The sequence below is a fragment of the Mya arenaria genome, chromosome 8 (genome assembly GCF_026914265.1).
Source record: "Mya arenaria isolate MELC-2E11 chromosome 8, ASM2691426v1".
Taxonomy (NCBI): Eukaryota; Metazoa; Mollusca; class Bivalvia; order Myida; family Myidae; genus Mya; species Mya arenaria.
This window is the reverse complement of record NC_069129.1, coordinates 63,197,266-63,212,371: the sequence shown is the minus strand read 5'-3', so window position 1 is coordinate 63,212,371 and position 15,106 is coordinate 63,197,266. Positions and strand designations below refer to the sequence as shown.

The 15,106-nt window shown below is 36.1% G+C and overlaps 1 protein-coding gene across 1 annotated transcript in view; it reads left to right on the top strand.

Moving 5' to 3' along the window:
• LOC128243456 (protein virilizer homolog) overlaps positions 1 to 15,106 on the top strand; it is a 53,830-nt gene that overhangs the window by 14,730 nt on the left and 23,994 nt on the right. The window contains exons 13-21 of the mRNA XM_052961246.1: positions 95 to 181; positions 1,156 to 1,304; positions 1,605 to 1,845; positions 3,206 to 3,313; positions 3,707 to 3,906; positions 4,452 to 4,683; positions 4,981 to 5,078; positions 5,542 to 5,722; positions 14,604 to 14,718. Coding sequence (XP_052817206.1) covers positions 95 to 181; positions 1,156 to 1,304; positions 1,605 to 1,845; positions 3,206 to 3,313; positions 3,707 to 3,906; positions 4,452 to 4,683; positions 4,981 to 5,078; positions 5,542 to 5,722; positions 14,604 to 14,718 — 1,411 coding nt within the window. The remainder of the gene's footprint in view (positions 1 to 94; positions 182 to 1,155; positions 1,305 to 1,604; positions 1,846 to 3,205; positions 3,314 to 3,706; positions 3,907 to 4,451; positions 4,684 to 4,980; positions 5,079 to 5,541; positions 5,723 to 14,603; positions 14,719 to 15,106) is intronic.

Here is a 15,106-nt window from a genome sequence, read left to right as displayed (position 1 = left end):
TATAAGTGTTTAGTGTAAATTCCTCAGCATGCAAAAGCTCCTCATATGAAGTTCATCCGAAATGCATTTGACCCATGTGTTTGTATGTTTGTAGGGTATCGACTATGAGATGGAAGAAGAGGCGTTCAGCTACATCACCTCACCTTTCAACCCCTACCAGTTTGAAGCAACCTCCCTGACCGTAAGTCAAAGTCAGACTTGCATATTCAATAAAAACATAGCCAATACTCAATGTTGACAATAGATGACATGTCATGACAAAAAACAGGATCATCTATCAGCAGCACACCAACATTTGTGTGTATGTTTGTGTGTGTGTGTGTGTGTGTGTGTGTGTGTGTGTGTTAGGCTTTGAAGTTTGTTGATCTGCATTATCAATGATCATATGATAGATCAATCAAATATGTTAAATCTTTCATGTTTTGTGAATCAAAATCATTATCTTTCAAGATATGCAGTTGCAATTACTGATGTAGAAAACAAAGGTATCAATATTGCTTAAATTAAGATGTATTAAACCACACAAAATATTTCTCTCCAATAAATTGAACTGCTACACAAGCTAAAGCTTGCAAATTGAGTATCACAAATAAGCAAACATGAAGCACAAATAAGCAAACATGTAGCACAAATAAGCAAGAATGTAGCACAAATAATAAAGTTTGTTGCAAAAATAAGCAAGAATATAGCACAAATAATCAAGTTTGTAGCACTTAATAAGGATAAAAATAGCACAAATAAGCAAAATTGTAGCACAAATAAGCAAGAATGTAGAACAAATAAGCAAGAACGTAAGCACAAATAAGCAAGAATGTAGCGCAAATGAGCAAGTTTGTAGCACTAATAAGGATAAAAGTAGCACAAATAAGCAAAATAAGCAAAAATGTAGCACAAATAAGCAAGAATGTAGCACAAATAAGCAAGAACATAAGCACAAATAAGCAAGAATGTGACACAAATAAGCAAGTTTATAGCACAAATAAGCAAGAATGTAGCATAAATAAGCAAGAATGTAGCACAAATAAGCAGAAATGTAGCATAGACAAGCAAGAATGTAGCACAACATAAGCAAAAATGTAGCACAAATATTCAAGAATGTAGCACAAATGTAGCATCAATAAGTATGCATACGGTGTTGTACATTCTCTTCCCCAGACATTCAAAGACATATCACAGACCAAGTTTGAGCAAGAGAAGGCAAGCCTGTTACACCCGGACTATGTGAGGCCTGACAAGTGTCCAAAGGAGGCCCAACAACTGCTGGATATTGTCGACAGATTCAAGGAAGGGCCTCTTCATGATAGGTGAGACATGTCTTGCTTTAAGATTTGAATAACTGAATTTTTCTGTAGATAGTATGCAGTTATTCTGTAAAAAGATGACTATAACATTTGCCAGTGCACTATATGTCTTATAAATGGACTTGGAATAAATTTCTTTAGTTGAGTTTTTTTTTCCTGTTTTTTATTGTGAAATCATATATATTTGTAGGACATTAATTTTCTAGCTATAACGTTTAGTTATAATGTTCTATAAATTCCTAGCATAGTGAGGTAATTTACTAAATTTGTCAATGTATCAAAATCTAACTGTCCCCTCCCTAGCTGGGTGGAGGCCATGGAGAGTGTCCCCTCACTGCTCCCCAAGGGCCTGTCCTACCTGCTGTATGTGGAGCCTAACCCTGGGGCTCTCGACTACTTGCTGGACTGGGCAATGGAGGGACTGAATGAGGCCCGTGCCATGGCCCAGCCCGAGTCCACGTACAAGGTCAGACACCTGAAGATGGGCTTCAAACTGGCCGGGGCTCTCTGTTGCTGTGACTCTAATGTAGCTGTCAAATGTCTGGTAAGGAGTGTTAGAGAGAGGAAAAATAATTTGTCATGATTTAAATGTAAATAAGTGGTTGTTATGTTGTGTCAAAGCTACAAAAAATCTTATAGATGAAAAACTAAATCTATATTTTTTTAGCTCGACTATTCGAAGAATATGGAGAGCTATACTACTCACCCAAGCGTCAGAGTCTGCGTCTGCGTCGGCGTCACACCTTAGTAAAGGTTTTGATACTTAACCATCCAACCTACTTAATTTACCAAGTTAGATAACTCTAGTTTGCATTTAATTAAAAAAATAGGCCTTTATTATTTGACTTAGAAATTCTGGTTAAGGTTTTGCGTGCAAGCACACATAGATTAATATCTCAGCAACTACATGAGGTATTGCATTGAGACTTGATACAATGGTACTCAACCATCAAACCTACTTAATTAACCAAGTTAGATAACTTTACTTTGCATTTAATGCAAAAAATAGGCCTTTATAATTTGACTTAGAAATTCTGGTTAAGGTTTTGTGTGCAAGCACACATAGGTTAATATCTCAGCAACTACTTGAGGTATTGCATTGAGATTTGATACAATGGTACTCATCCAACCTACTTAATTAACTAAGTTAGATAACTCTAGTTTGCATTTAATTCAAATAATAGGCCTTTATTATTCCACTTAGAAATTCTGGTTAAGGTTTTGTGTGCAAGCACACATAAGTTAATATCTCAGCAACTGCTTGAGGTATTGCATTGAGACTTGATACATTGGTACTCAACCATCAAACCTACTTAATTAACCAAGTAAGATAACTTTTTTTTGCATTTAATGCAAATAATTGCCCTTTATTATTCGACTTAGAAATTCTGGTTAAGGTTTTGCGTGTAAGCACACATAGGTTAATTTCTCAGCAACTACTAGATGTACTCGAGACTTTATACAATGGTATTCAACCACTCAACGTAATTGTAAAACCACGATATATAACTGTTTTTTGCAAATGATTGCCCTTTATAATTAGACTTAAAAATTCTGGTTGAAATTTTCCATGTAACCACATTTATATTAATATCTCAGCACATCATGAATTGCATTGAAATCTAATCTAACAGTGATCCATGCATGTTTCGCCAAAACTTTTCAATCCTTACACTGAAAAGCGGCGGAATAGTCAAGCGCGCTGTCTCTGTGACAGCTCTTGTTTAATTTTAGACTTTTATGATTTGTAATCTTGTACGGACAATTCCAAAACATACATTTGTAACTTAAATAATGGTAAAACTCTTTATATACAAATTGCAATAATCTTGTTTATATTTTGAAATTTGATACTCACAAAACACTACATTTACTCCCTTAACAAGTGCATTTATTTATTGAAGGAGCGTGGTGTCCAGGAGCGGCTGCTGGACAACTTCGAATCCAAATTCATGTCGTTCTCCTTGAAGCTCCAGATAGCGGCTGCCCTTCACCACAGCACTAGGCTTCAGGTAACGGGATAAAATAGTGGATATTAAGCAATCTCCCACTTTAAATGGACCTATGACAGACATTCACAGCCAGTGGCAGGGCTAAAATTTGTCTATATAGACTTAGATAAAACTCACTACAGTACAGTATTTTCATATTTTATACTATGAAGTAGATTTTGGGGAGCAAAAGTGTGTATATTGTATATTAAAATGGTAAGTTTATCTTCAGTAGACAGAAAGTTTAACAATCAGCATATGTGTTCACTTGAAAGATGCATTAAGCCTTTGTATTGACTGAAGTGACAAACAGCTTTATTTTTCCTCACACTTAGTTAGCAATTAAATAGGACAAAACTTTTTTTAATATTTCAATTAGTTTGCAGTTAAAACTTTTGATATATGTGTTTACAGGATGGCCTGGAGTGGTTTCTTGGTACGCACAAACTGCAGGGAGAACAATCTGGTCAACGTTCGCTTAGCAACTATCAGAGGACTGTCATGGTGTTGCTACAGAAGAAACAGGTTGTCAGGGTGATTGTTGCCATGACAACGCTTATAAAGAAAGTGCATCTGTATGAGGTCATGAATAAACTCGCTTTGCCGCTGGAAAAGTTAGTATATATGTTATCAACTTATGTCTTAATTATGCCATGCTGCAAATCAACTGTATATCATTGGTTCTGTAAGCTACATGTATTTAAAATAAGAAACTTTATTTGAGGTTTAAAGTTATTCATTTCTGTAAAAATAAGGCACCAGAAATCATAGGAAAGTATTCATTTTGGTAAGGAAACAACAGCAAATGGTTGCATGATATAATGTTTTTATCCAAACCTTAGACAGCATATCTTGGCATATACAAGGATGGCCACAGATCATTAAGTGTATGATTTTTTGCCGTGATTACAAATAGATTCAAGTCTGAGTTCAGACTCGACAAAATCACAAATAACGATCTTTATATCATTACTTTTATATAAATAAATGACAGCTTCAAATAGTACCGGTAATAACATTCAGCAAATTTCATCATATCTACTGAACTAGAATGAAAATTACAATGAAATAAAGATTTGCGGTGTTGCCAGTTGAGTCTGTGCCCCAGTTTGATTTCAGCACTTGCAAAATAAAAGTATATAATGATATTTCCCCACAGTGCCATAGAGTCTTTGTCTGGGACCCAAGTTGGAGGGGAGAGTCAGAGTGAAAGTAACCAGGGAGACAGTGCCCAAGGAGACAGTAGTCAGGTGGAAGGTAGCCAAGGAGATGGTAACCAAGGAGACACTGTAGAACAGGTAGACGTCTGTCTTGGGGAGTCTGACCTTGAAGCCATCTCCACATGTGTCGAAGAGGTCACTAAAGTCTACACTCTGGCCAACACACTCATTGTAAGTTAATTGAAACAATTCACTCAAAGTTTTGATATATGCTTATAACAATATGGAAGAGTCGTTGGAAGACAAAAGCAAGCATAAAAATATTCCTACTCAAGCAGCTCTGTCTTTAACATCTTTGTATGAATAGACATTATATGTACATCTCTGTATTTTATACCATATATGTTGTTTATATACAAGTATATTACGTGGCTCATTTGTTTACATAAACCATATAACAGACATGGCCAAGAACATTTTTCCACATGCAAGCATTGTATCACCTTTTGTGCACTCCTATTTATTCAGGCCCAGCCCCCTAGGACACTGCCTGGACAGAAGATGGTGGAGATCAAACAGAGCCCTGAGGACCCCTACCCGGGCTTTTATCACATGGCCAATGCTTGGTAACTACATATTCTTGCTTCAGACCATCATGTTGTAGTTAAGAAAAGTGAATCCCTAGACACTGTTTTGATCCAATGGACACATGAGCACTTGCATTTTTTGTTATTTCAGGTCAATTACTTTATCAGCATACGTTCCAATTAGCAATATTTTTTGGATTTGTACAATTCTCTATACTCATAAAAAATAATGTTCGTTGATTTTTGTTCTTACCTACATACAATTAATGAAGCTGAAATGGTCTGAAAATGTAGATACCTTTCCTTCAGTGAAGTGGTTGTGGGTTCAAGCCCAAACATAACCTGTTTAACCCTTCAAAATGGAGATCTGCAAGATTTATACTGATTTTAACCATTTATAATCAACCTATTATTAATTTGTTTAAACAAACCTAGATAAACATCATTTAAATATGTATTTCACAGTGGATTGAATTTCATAGCATATTTTTCACTTTTACAGTCAGTTGTTGGAGTCCTTGTTGGTGATTGTGTCATCCCCAACTATGTGCTGCATGCCCACATTGTTCGGAGCTGTCCGCTCGCTTGTGCAGAGGATCATGGGAGAGCAACATGGCCTCGTTTACCTGGCGTCACGCCCCGACACCACCAACAAGATCATACAGGCACTTATACAGATCACGGTAACAAAACCATTTTGTGCGCTTAGATTTGGTTCTTTAAATTAACGCAAGAATCTAAACACCCAAATACTTACCTAATTATGCCACACAGCTAAACCTGGTCGTAAGGCCACCTGTTTTATATGCCCATCTTTATTATCCAGCCACTCCAAATTCCTCCCATATGTTTTTACTATATAGAGTACATGCATATAGCGGCCAAATGTCAAATGCAGCCGTAGTCACTACCGTAAATGACTGGGTATAAGACGATAGTGGGTATTAGACGCAGGGAAAAAAATCTGTGAAAAGTCAAAGAAAAAAACTTTTAATCTATGTTTTTGGTTAAAAGACGCATAGAAAAGATGTCAAATCGTCTGGCATTTTTGGCCACCATGTTTGTTGACAGTGACAAAAAATTTTTTTCGTGAAAATGGCGACGGTTATCTTTAAAACCATACAATGATAAACTGTTGAGAATGAAAAGTTAAGTTATGTAAAAACCTTATATTGTACGAGTTTGTTCTCAAAATGTCAACACCTACAGAAAAGAATAAAGTACCGTAATTCACCTAAGAGTTTGGACACCCATAATTGTTTTCCAGAATAATTTATTTTGCGTACCTAATTTTCGGACACCCAAAGGACATCAATCACAACTTTCACAGTTACCAAGTTTCACAGACGAAGATTATTGATTTTTATCTTTACAATGCCTGGCTAGATTACCTAACTGTATACACCACTGTGACAAGTTATAATTAGTTACTACCCCATCCTAAACGACTTATTGCCTGTTGAAAAGGAAGCGTGATATATTTATTGAAGGATTAAAGATACAACAAGGGCAATCAAGGGATTAAGAAAACATAAACATGACATGTTTGTAAAACGTCCTGCCAATAAACTTTCAAACTTGTACCACACTTATTGGTAGGGTGACTATTAGCTCAAAAGGCCGCTATTAAAAGGGGTAACCCGGACCCCCCTTTGCTACATTTCATGTTATATACCAAAATGACCGGGAAGGTCTGAAGTTTATCAGACTGCCGGCATAAATTGGCATAAATGGCGGCGAGCCGAGAAAATCCAAGATGGCCGACAAAGATGGCCGCCAAAATCGGAAAATCAAATTTGCTCTTTTTTGCCTTGTTAATCGACCTTTTCATCTCGTTTCAACACCATTTTTCACCTAAACTGTAAGAATGTTCATAGTTTATGCTTTTTAGTGATGACATAGGGGGAAAAAGGGGAAATATAACTTTTATACAAAAAAATATATAAAAAATGCCCAAATTTTGCAAGGGAGTGTGGAATTCTAACATATATCTTTTGAATAATTGCATCCAGTAACTTTTTCTTGTATTATAAGATAACTTTAATTACTTATACATAAATAAATATGTTTTTATATGAGTTTTAACCAATTTTTATCCAACCAAAAGCTGTTTCAGGTGGGTGGGGTAAATTGAAGCCGTTCTGTAAACCGGACCAAAAAAAAAGTTTCATTGTGAGGAAAAAACTGCTAGGTTGCATGCAACTGACACCTGCAATTACGTTGTATCAAAGCATGATTATCAGGGTAAAAGGATAAATTTGCATAAACAGTGGCGAGCTAAAAATATCCAAGATGGTTGACCTTTAGGTTGGATTCCTGGCATCATGGACAATTTTTCATGATTATATTTATAATAGTATTAAAAAGGTGTAAAAATATATGAAAGTTTATTAATGAACAAATAACAAAATACTGATATTTAAACAATAATATCATTTTTCAAAATGAATTAACTTCATTAAATCAATGATGGATAACATAATGACTTCCAAGATGGTTGCTAATATTTGATATCTTTGACAAAATAACAGTAGGCACATACAAATAATTTTTACCATTTTGCATAGGAGTATATACAAGTGCATCTTAAGAACACTTCTGGGAACTAATAAAATCATAAAGCTAATTTAGCAATCTTCTAACTCAACATCTGCAAGTTCAGTAAACAAGTTCTGACATGAATTTGTGTTTGTCAAGCACCCCTTACAATCGCATGCTTCGGTACAAGGTTGCTCATTCGAACAACAAACACAATCATCTTTGCATGAATTACAGCAACTACATACCAAATCACTTAGCAATTCAGGGGCAGCTGCAGCCTGTGTCATCATCTGAGGAATAAAAAATCCTGAATGTGGATCAACAGTATAACCATAGTCCACTGGATCAGCCAACGGTGTTGGGGATAATGCACCTCTCCAGATCAACAATTGGTACATACATCGAAGCAAGTGGAGCATGAAACTGTCATTGGTTGGAGGAAGTTTCCTTGGTTTTTCTTTTGCTTTTGCAAGAACAAGATTTGTTCTTAAAACATTCAGTGATTTACAATTGTTTTGACCATACAACAAACCAACAAAAACAACAGCTGCTGCCTTTGTCTGAGGTAAAAGTGTGGACTGAGCCCCAAGGTCTGCAAGATCACTGACTTGCTCCGCCGATTTGGTCATGACTTGGAAAGCTCTCTTTTTACCAATACCAAATAATGAAGAACATGTATCACAGCCCGTGATACAAAATACCGGTAACAATATTTGTGTAACTTCTGGCTGAAGAGATTCAACTGCGGAATGAACTGGAATATACCTTGTTCGATCAGAATACGCCACTTTACGACCCGTTTTGAAAAATATCTTTTCAACTTTCAACTGATCAAAATGATGTACAAGGAGAACAAACACGTCGGTGTCCGGACTAGCAACAACAATTGTATTTGCACCTAAATCAGATGCATGTGCAACATGAAATATCAGTCGAACATCTGCTTCCTCCTGGTCGGATGTTAGGCCACCAACAAATGCTACTGACAGACCGGTGACTTTTAAAGCCTTTGTACCCATACCACCAGCAACAAACAATGTCTCCCCATTGACAAGAATATCATGGGCATGCAATGCAAGGTGTTCTGTATAAAGTTTAGTCAACTCACTTTTACTCTTAGTGCTGGTCAGTATACTTTTCCAGTCCCTGATCTGCATATTTGGTTGAATTGTAACTGGCGCATGGGAAAGAGTTTCACCCCGTTTTTGGCGCGTTTGGGCCTTCAAACTGTTAGTCATATACCTATCGAAAACCACATGGATGTGTTTGATACCATAACTGCTGGCTAATACACATCTCCAAAACTCTGAAGCCATTTCCGAGTAAGTGATTTGTCTATTTGATGAAGGTTGAAGCATTTGGACAATAGCCATCCCATCAAAGACAATACAATCAGAAGCAGCTGGGATACTGTAAATAACATCATCTTTAACAAGACCTTCAATTTTGTCTAGGAAGTCGGATTTCTTTGTCATTGTTATGGAACCTTCATCAGTGAACAAACTAAGAGGGACTGGGGCATTTTCAAATGATAAAACCCGTCGCAAAGGCACCTTTTTGAATGTATTAATGGCTAAAAGCCGAAGATACATCTCCTCACCATTCATCTGAACAGATTTTGTGGCCGTTCGAACAACAGACTTAGACAGAGCCATGGTTTGTATTTTAACCCGTGCCATTGGATCAAAGAATGACTTTTTTGTTGACTGGTCTTCAACTATGAACCTCTCACTAACAAAGGTTTGCAGCAATCGTTTGCCTGTATCATGACAATTTAAAAGGCTCTCCTCCACCTCAAGCAGGGCTGCTACTCCTGTAGCAATGTTTACTAGCTTTTCAGGGGCAGACGAAAGAGAAAACGGATCTATAAATGATTCATTCTCAAAAAGGGACAACATCTGACTAACTGCACTATTGTATGCATTTGTATGGAATGGAGTGTCTGTGTGATGTTTTGTTGATGTGGTCTGTCTGCGGTTTGCAAATGCTATGGCATACTTTGCGGTTAACGGTCTCGATAAAAACCACCGTGTTAATGCACTGTCATTGTGTGTTAACCCTATAATACCACCAGAGGATTTGAGTGCCTTATTTTCTGTGACTTCAAGCACATAATCTATCCAGACTGCATTGAACGTGCCTTTTGTGAGTTTAGCAACAAACTGACCTTGATCGAAATTCTCTCTCAGGTGTTCAGGAATTCGATTCATCTTCAACACCATGTATGTCATGAACCTGGCATAGATAGATCTATTTGAGGCAAACAAAAAAGGCAAAAGCATCCGTTTGGCATCCTGGTGAGCACTCCAAATACCATGTCTCGAGGAAGATAGATACACTTTGATAGGCAAAGATACCTTAGTGAGATAGTCATTCCAAAATTTGAACAATGGTGACATTGATCTTCCCTCAGATCTGAATAACTCAATAAGAGGAATCATCTCAGACTCGATCAATCCTGAAATGCTATCAAATTCATTGCTATCAGAGTCGGAACTTTGTTTCATAGAGGCAATCCTCTGAAAAAGATTGTGAGGAAACTCTTTCTTGTTTTGTTCAGCCCATGCTCTTAGCTGAAAGAGAAATCTGTTGTTCAACACCTCATCAATCATGAGAATAGCCCGCAAAGCTCGGTCAAAGTCTTTGCCAGACAATATATGATCAGCTGTCAACTTTGCAAAAACATCAGACTCTACCATCAACTGTTTTAACCCCGCATCACCATAAATGTGCCCTATCCCACCAAAAATACTCATCATGAAATGCATGCCACCTTCCATAGGTATAACGCCCTCAAACTCACTCGGGTAGTCCCAGACAATTTCAAGGGCCTTTGTCAATAAGCCCATATCAAACACAATTGGACAAATAGTTTGTCCTAAAGCAAACATCTGTTCTTTTGTACGGACTAATGTGGTATACACAGTGTTAAGATCAGTAGGGGGAGCTAATATGATTGGGTTAAAAACAATGTCTGATGTTTGAACTAATGTGTCCTCCTGGATATTTGTCTGAAATACAGTCCATGGTGGTGGTTTGAAAGCTTGGTCATCACACATGTGGACCAGGTTGCTCCTGCTCATGTGGTACATAATTTCCTGCAAGCGAATTATCTGTGTAGACTGGCTTTCTGGTTGGCCTAATTCAGCTACATCAACTGGTGGGTTCAGCTGCGGAGACGGTCTACTGTGTGGTTTCTTGTAGGTCAACGTATGACAAAGACCCATTCCTGAAATAGAATAATTTATTGATCTTGTATGTTGCGTTTTCACACTCTTTGTAACATTGTAATATACATTATTTATAAAAGCATATACTATTATATGTATTTTTACTATTTCAGGTCAGCCTTTTAAACCCGAATGATTGAATTGATTGATTTGTGTTATAGTCTTAAATTTGCTTCACTAAACTATAACTAAATTATTTTAATATTGTATATATTTATTGTATGTTTTTTCTGTAGTTTATAGAGATTTATCAGTGAAATAAAATTGGTAATTCACTGTTTCAAAACATTAAAATATAGATTTTATAATTCACTGTTTTGAACTCTCTGACCCGTTCAAACGTCTAAATATAACGTCATCGCGCTCAAGGCGGGGACAAAAAATCAATGACGTCATTTCCGAAAATGTTTCGTTCAGATTTGCACGCTTTCATATAATTTGTGCATTAAATGTCGTTTTATTTCCGTTTTAAGCATATAATAAACAGAAAAATTGTTTGTTTCACTGTAAAATTGATTATGTTTCACCGCGTGAACACAAAAAGTGAATATATCTTTTTTGTGCTTACTCGGTGAAATATAACGCGATTATACACTGAAACAAACAATTATCCTCGCAAAGTGTGAACTACATAATGTATCTGTTAAACACCTGGAAGAGCTGCAACATCAATGGTTCTTTCTTGTACCCTTTTGATTCTATCAGCTGACTGTGGGATGCTAGGAGTGGTGTGTACAAGTATACCTGTCATAGCATGTGTTGAGTGCTTGCCACTTAGGGTGTTTTCATTGTGATCCCAGTTGTCAGCGGCTGCTATTATCAGATCATCCCTAGGACGAGAATGACCATCTTCCATAAGCATACTACAGGGAACTACACCACCTGCAAAATTAACATACTCAATCTCACATTTTATGGAATGTTTATTATTTCTATTATTATTTTTATTATTTTATTCTTATTATTATTATTATTATTATTATTATTATTATTATTATTATTAATAATAATTATAACGTAATATATCACGTTTATCTAACTCAGCATGGCCGAGTGGTTATAGTGACTGACTACAGACCACGCGGTTGCAAGTTCGGGCCTTCAGTGGTCATATTTTTTGGGTGTTCTTTCTTATTTGTTTATCGTGTCAAAATGGTGATGAAACCATACCTGAAGGAGTCTTTTGCTGACTGGAAATAGTATGTAGAGCTGCTGATGTCAGGAAGTGACGAACTTCTGTGTATGGCAATGTGTCTGCATGCCTTATGGTAGTGAACTGCTATTTCATTGTTCCTTATCATAGGCTCATACTCTACAAAATTTGCAGATATTTCATCATTTCTGCCTTTACAAGTTGTAAGCAATGAATCAAACTTCTTTGGATTAAGTGTAATTCTATTGCTCTGGAAACCTTTCTTACAAAAACAACATGTTTCTGGGCTGAATATTAATTTTCTCTTTTTTGTAGTACATGGGACCGCCTCAGAAACGTCCATTATCAAACTTTCATACTGAAAATACAGTGGATATATTTGAAGGGATATAATTTACAGTTGCACCGTTTTTCATATATAGAACAGATTTATTTGCATTTTAAGCATATATTGTAATATTTACACTTCTTCAGCTGTCTTATCGTGAACATACATGTAAACACATGTTTTTGAACCATTTTCACTCATAACATTATTGCAAATTATCAAAACAAATAGTCTAGGACACTCTCAATTCAACTTTTCAAGTTTCTGATCACATAAATAAACAATCCATCCATCTCTTAAATATTTTAACATTTTATACATGAAAAAACACACTTATTATGTTAAAGAAGGAATAAATGTTTAATATTCATTATAATTATACTCACTTTGGGGTCAAATGTTGAAAAAAATGCCTTTGTTTACATGTTTTTAAATTTTCTCGCCGAAAAAACTTCCACGGTGCTGATGTAAATTTTATCCCCTGAAAATGATCCTACATGTATTAATGGCTTTTAATTTATAAAATCCTTAAATTGATATGCTTTGATTAAACATAATTTTAGATGGCAGTATTGCAACTTAACAGTCTGTTCTCTCTAGTATATTCTGAACTAAATCCTGACCTGGTCCGAATTTTAAACCACTTCAATTTACCCCACCCACCCAAAAACAGCTTTTGACAATTTATGACTTGGTGATAGATGGAAACAAATTTGTAAATTATGTATAAATGTTTATAGTTATCTTTTAATCTAAGAAATAGATAATGGGTGCAATAAATAAAAAGATACAAATTAAAATAGTACCCTCATATGCAAAATTCTGACAAAATTTTCACTATTTATTATGAAAAAAATGTAAATCTTTTATATTTTTACCAAGTAACATCCTGAAAATACATAAACCATCTATATTCTTGCAAATGAGATGGAAAAATATGTAAAAATAAGATAAAAAGTTCTATTAACAAGGCAAAAAAGAGTATAGCTGATTTTCAGATTTTGGCGGCCATCTTTGTCGGCCATCTTGGATTTTCTCGGCTCGCCGCCATTAATGCCAATTTATGCCGGCAGTCTGATAAACTTCAGACCTTCCCGGTTATTTTGGTATATAACATGAAATGTAGCAAAGGGGGGTCCGGGTCCCTGTTTTCAAAAGTGCTGAAAGTCACCCTACCATATAGACTGTAAGAAGCAATAATCGTACAGTTATACATTAATCCTGCATAGCAATGTCCATGCTCTCCACGAGATCTTCATGGGTATAACTGTAAGTTATGTGACGTCACACAGTGTGACTCTTTGATCTAAAGCCGATAGAATGTGTTTATTCAAATCAATGCATGTATAAAATGGTGTTTTAATTAACTTGATGAAGGATTTACACAGGTTAAAAGCAGTCATTTTTTTGCATCGAAATCTGAGGGAAAAAAGGGCGTCTAATACCCAGTCATTTACGGTAACCTTTGATCCCATGACTAATAAACACTAATAAACAGCCACTAATCACAGGTCACTGACACTTTTGCTTATAAATTATCATGCTGAGATCATCAATTTTCATCAGTTTTACCAATACAGGCTATAATTATATTCCAAAATGTATTGAAATTTCCTTCAATCAAAATGCGTATCACATCACACGAAATTGGGAGTTTCCCCACATGTTTACTGATCGTTAAATTATGTTTATAACATATAGACAAATGCTGTGATTAGAATTAACACAATTAATGAACAGAGATACTTGAATAAACATTATTAATTAGGAAGATAATGATCAAGTACAGACATTAAACAGTTTTTCACTTGAAGCAACAAAACAAGTTGTGATTTATATGCAACTCAATTTTAATTTTCAAAGTGCACAGATTTCTATTTTTATGAAGGAACATTTGCTTTGCATTGTGTGTGATTTTTTTCTCAATTCTAATCATGGGTGATAGTAAGACAAATTGCATGTGGTTTACTCTGAAAGAACTTGTTGAGTGTAATAAAAGTATAGAAAACATAGTGCAAAAGTTGGCAGCAATTTCCCACCTGGATTAAGAGGCCACCTGTCTAAAGCAGCCAATATAACCTTTTCGCCACAGGTGGCCACTAAATACAGGTTTGACAGTACAATGCATTGTATTTTTTCCTCACTAGAAGTAGCGGTTTTAAATGGAAAATAATCTGTTCGTTCATGAAGAACTAAGAGTTCATTCTTATTTACTAGCAATCCAAGCAATAGTTTTTTAAATTCGTTATTTACATTTTAAAAATATCATTCAGGTATGGATATTGTTGAACCTGAATATTCCATTTATCCAGGACTCTGAGGATGTATCAGAAGAGAACGTTGCTCAACAGCTGGGTGTGGAGATGATCTATTACTTACAGGCCCTGGGCCTTATAGACAAACTGGCCGCCTATCATCAGCTACCAGGTAATAGGGTGGGAATCTGTGTTCATGTACTATATATTCTATACAGGCCCTGAGCCTCATAGACAAACTGGCCACCTATCATCAGCTACCAGGTAATGGGGGGGATCTGTGGTTCATGTACTGTATATTCTATACAGCTGGGGGTGGGGATGATCTATTACCTACAGGCCCTGGACCTCATAGACAAACTGGCCGCCTACCATCAGCTTCCAGGAAACAGGGCGGTAATTTGTGTTCATGTACTGTATATTCTATACAGCTGGGGGTGGGGATGATCTATTACCTACAGGCCCTGGGCCTCACAGACAAACTGGCCACCTATCATTAACTTCCAGGTAAAAGGGCGGTAATTTGTGTTCATGTACTGTATATTCTATACAGCTGGGGG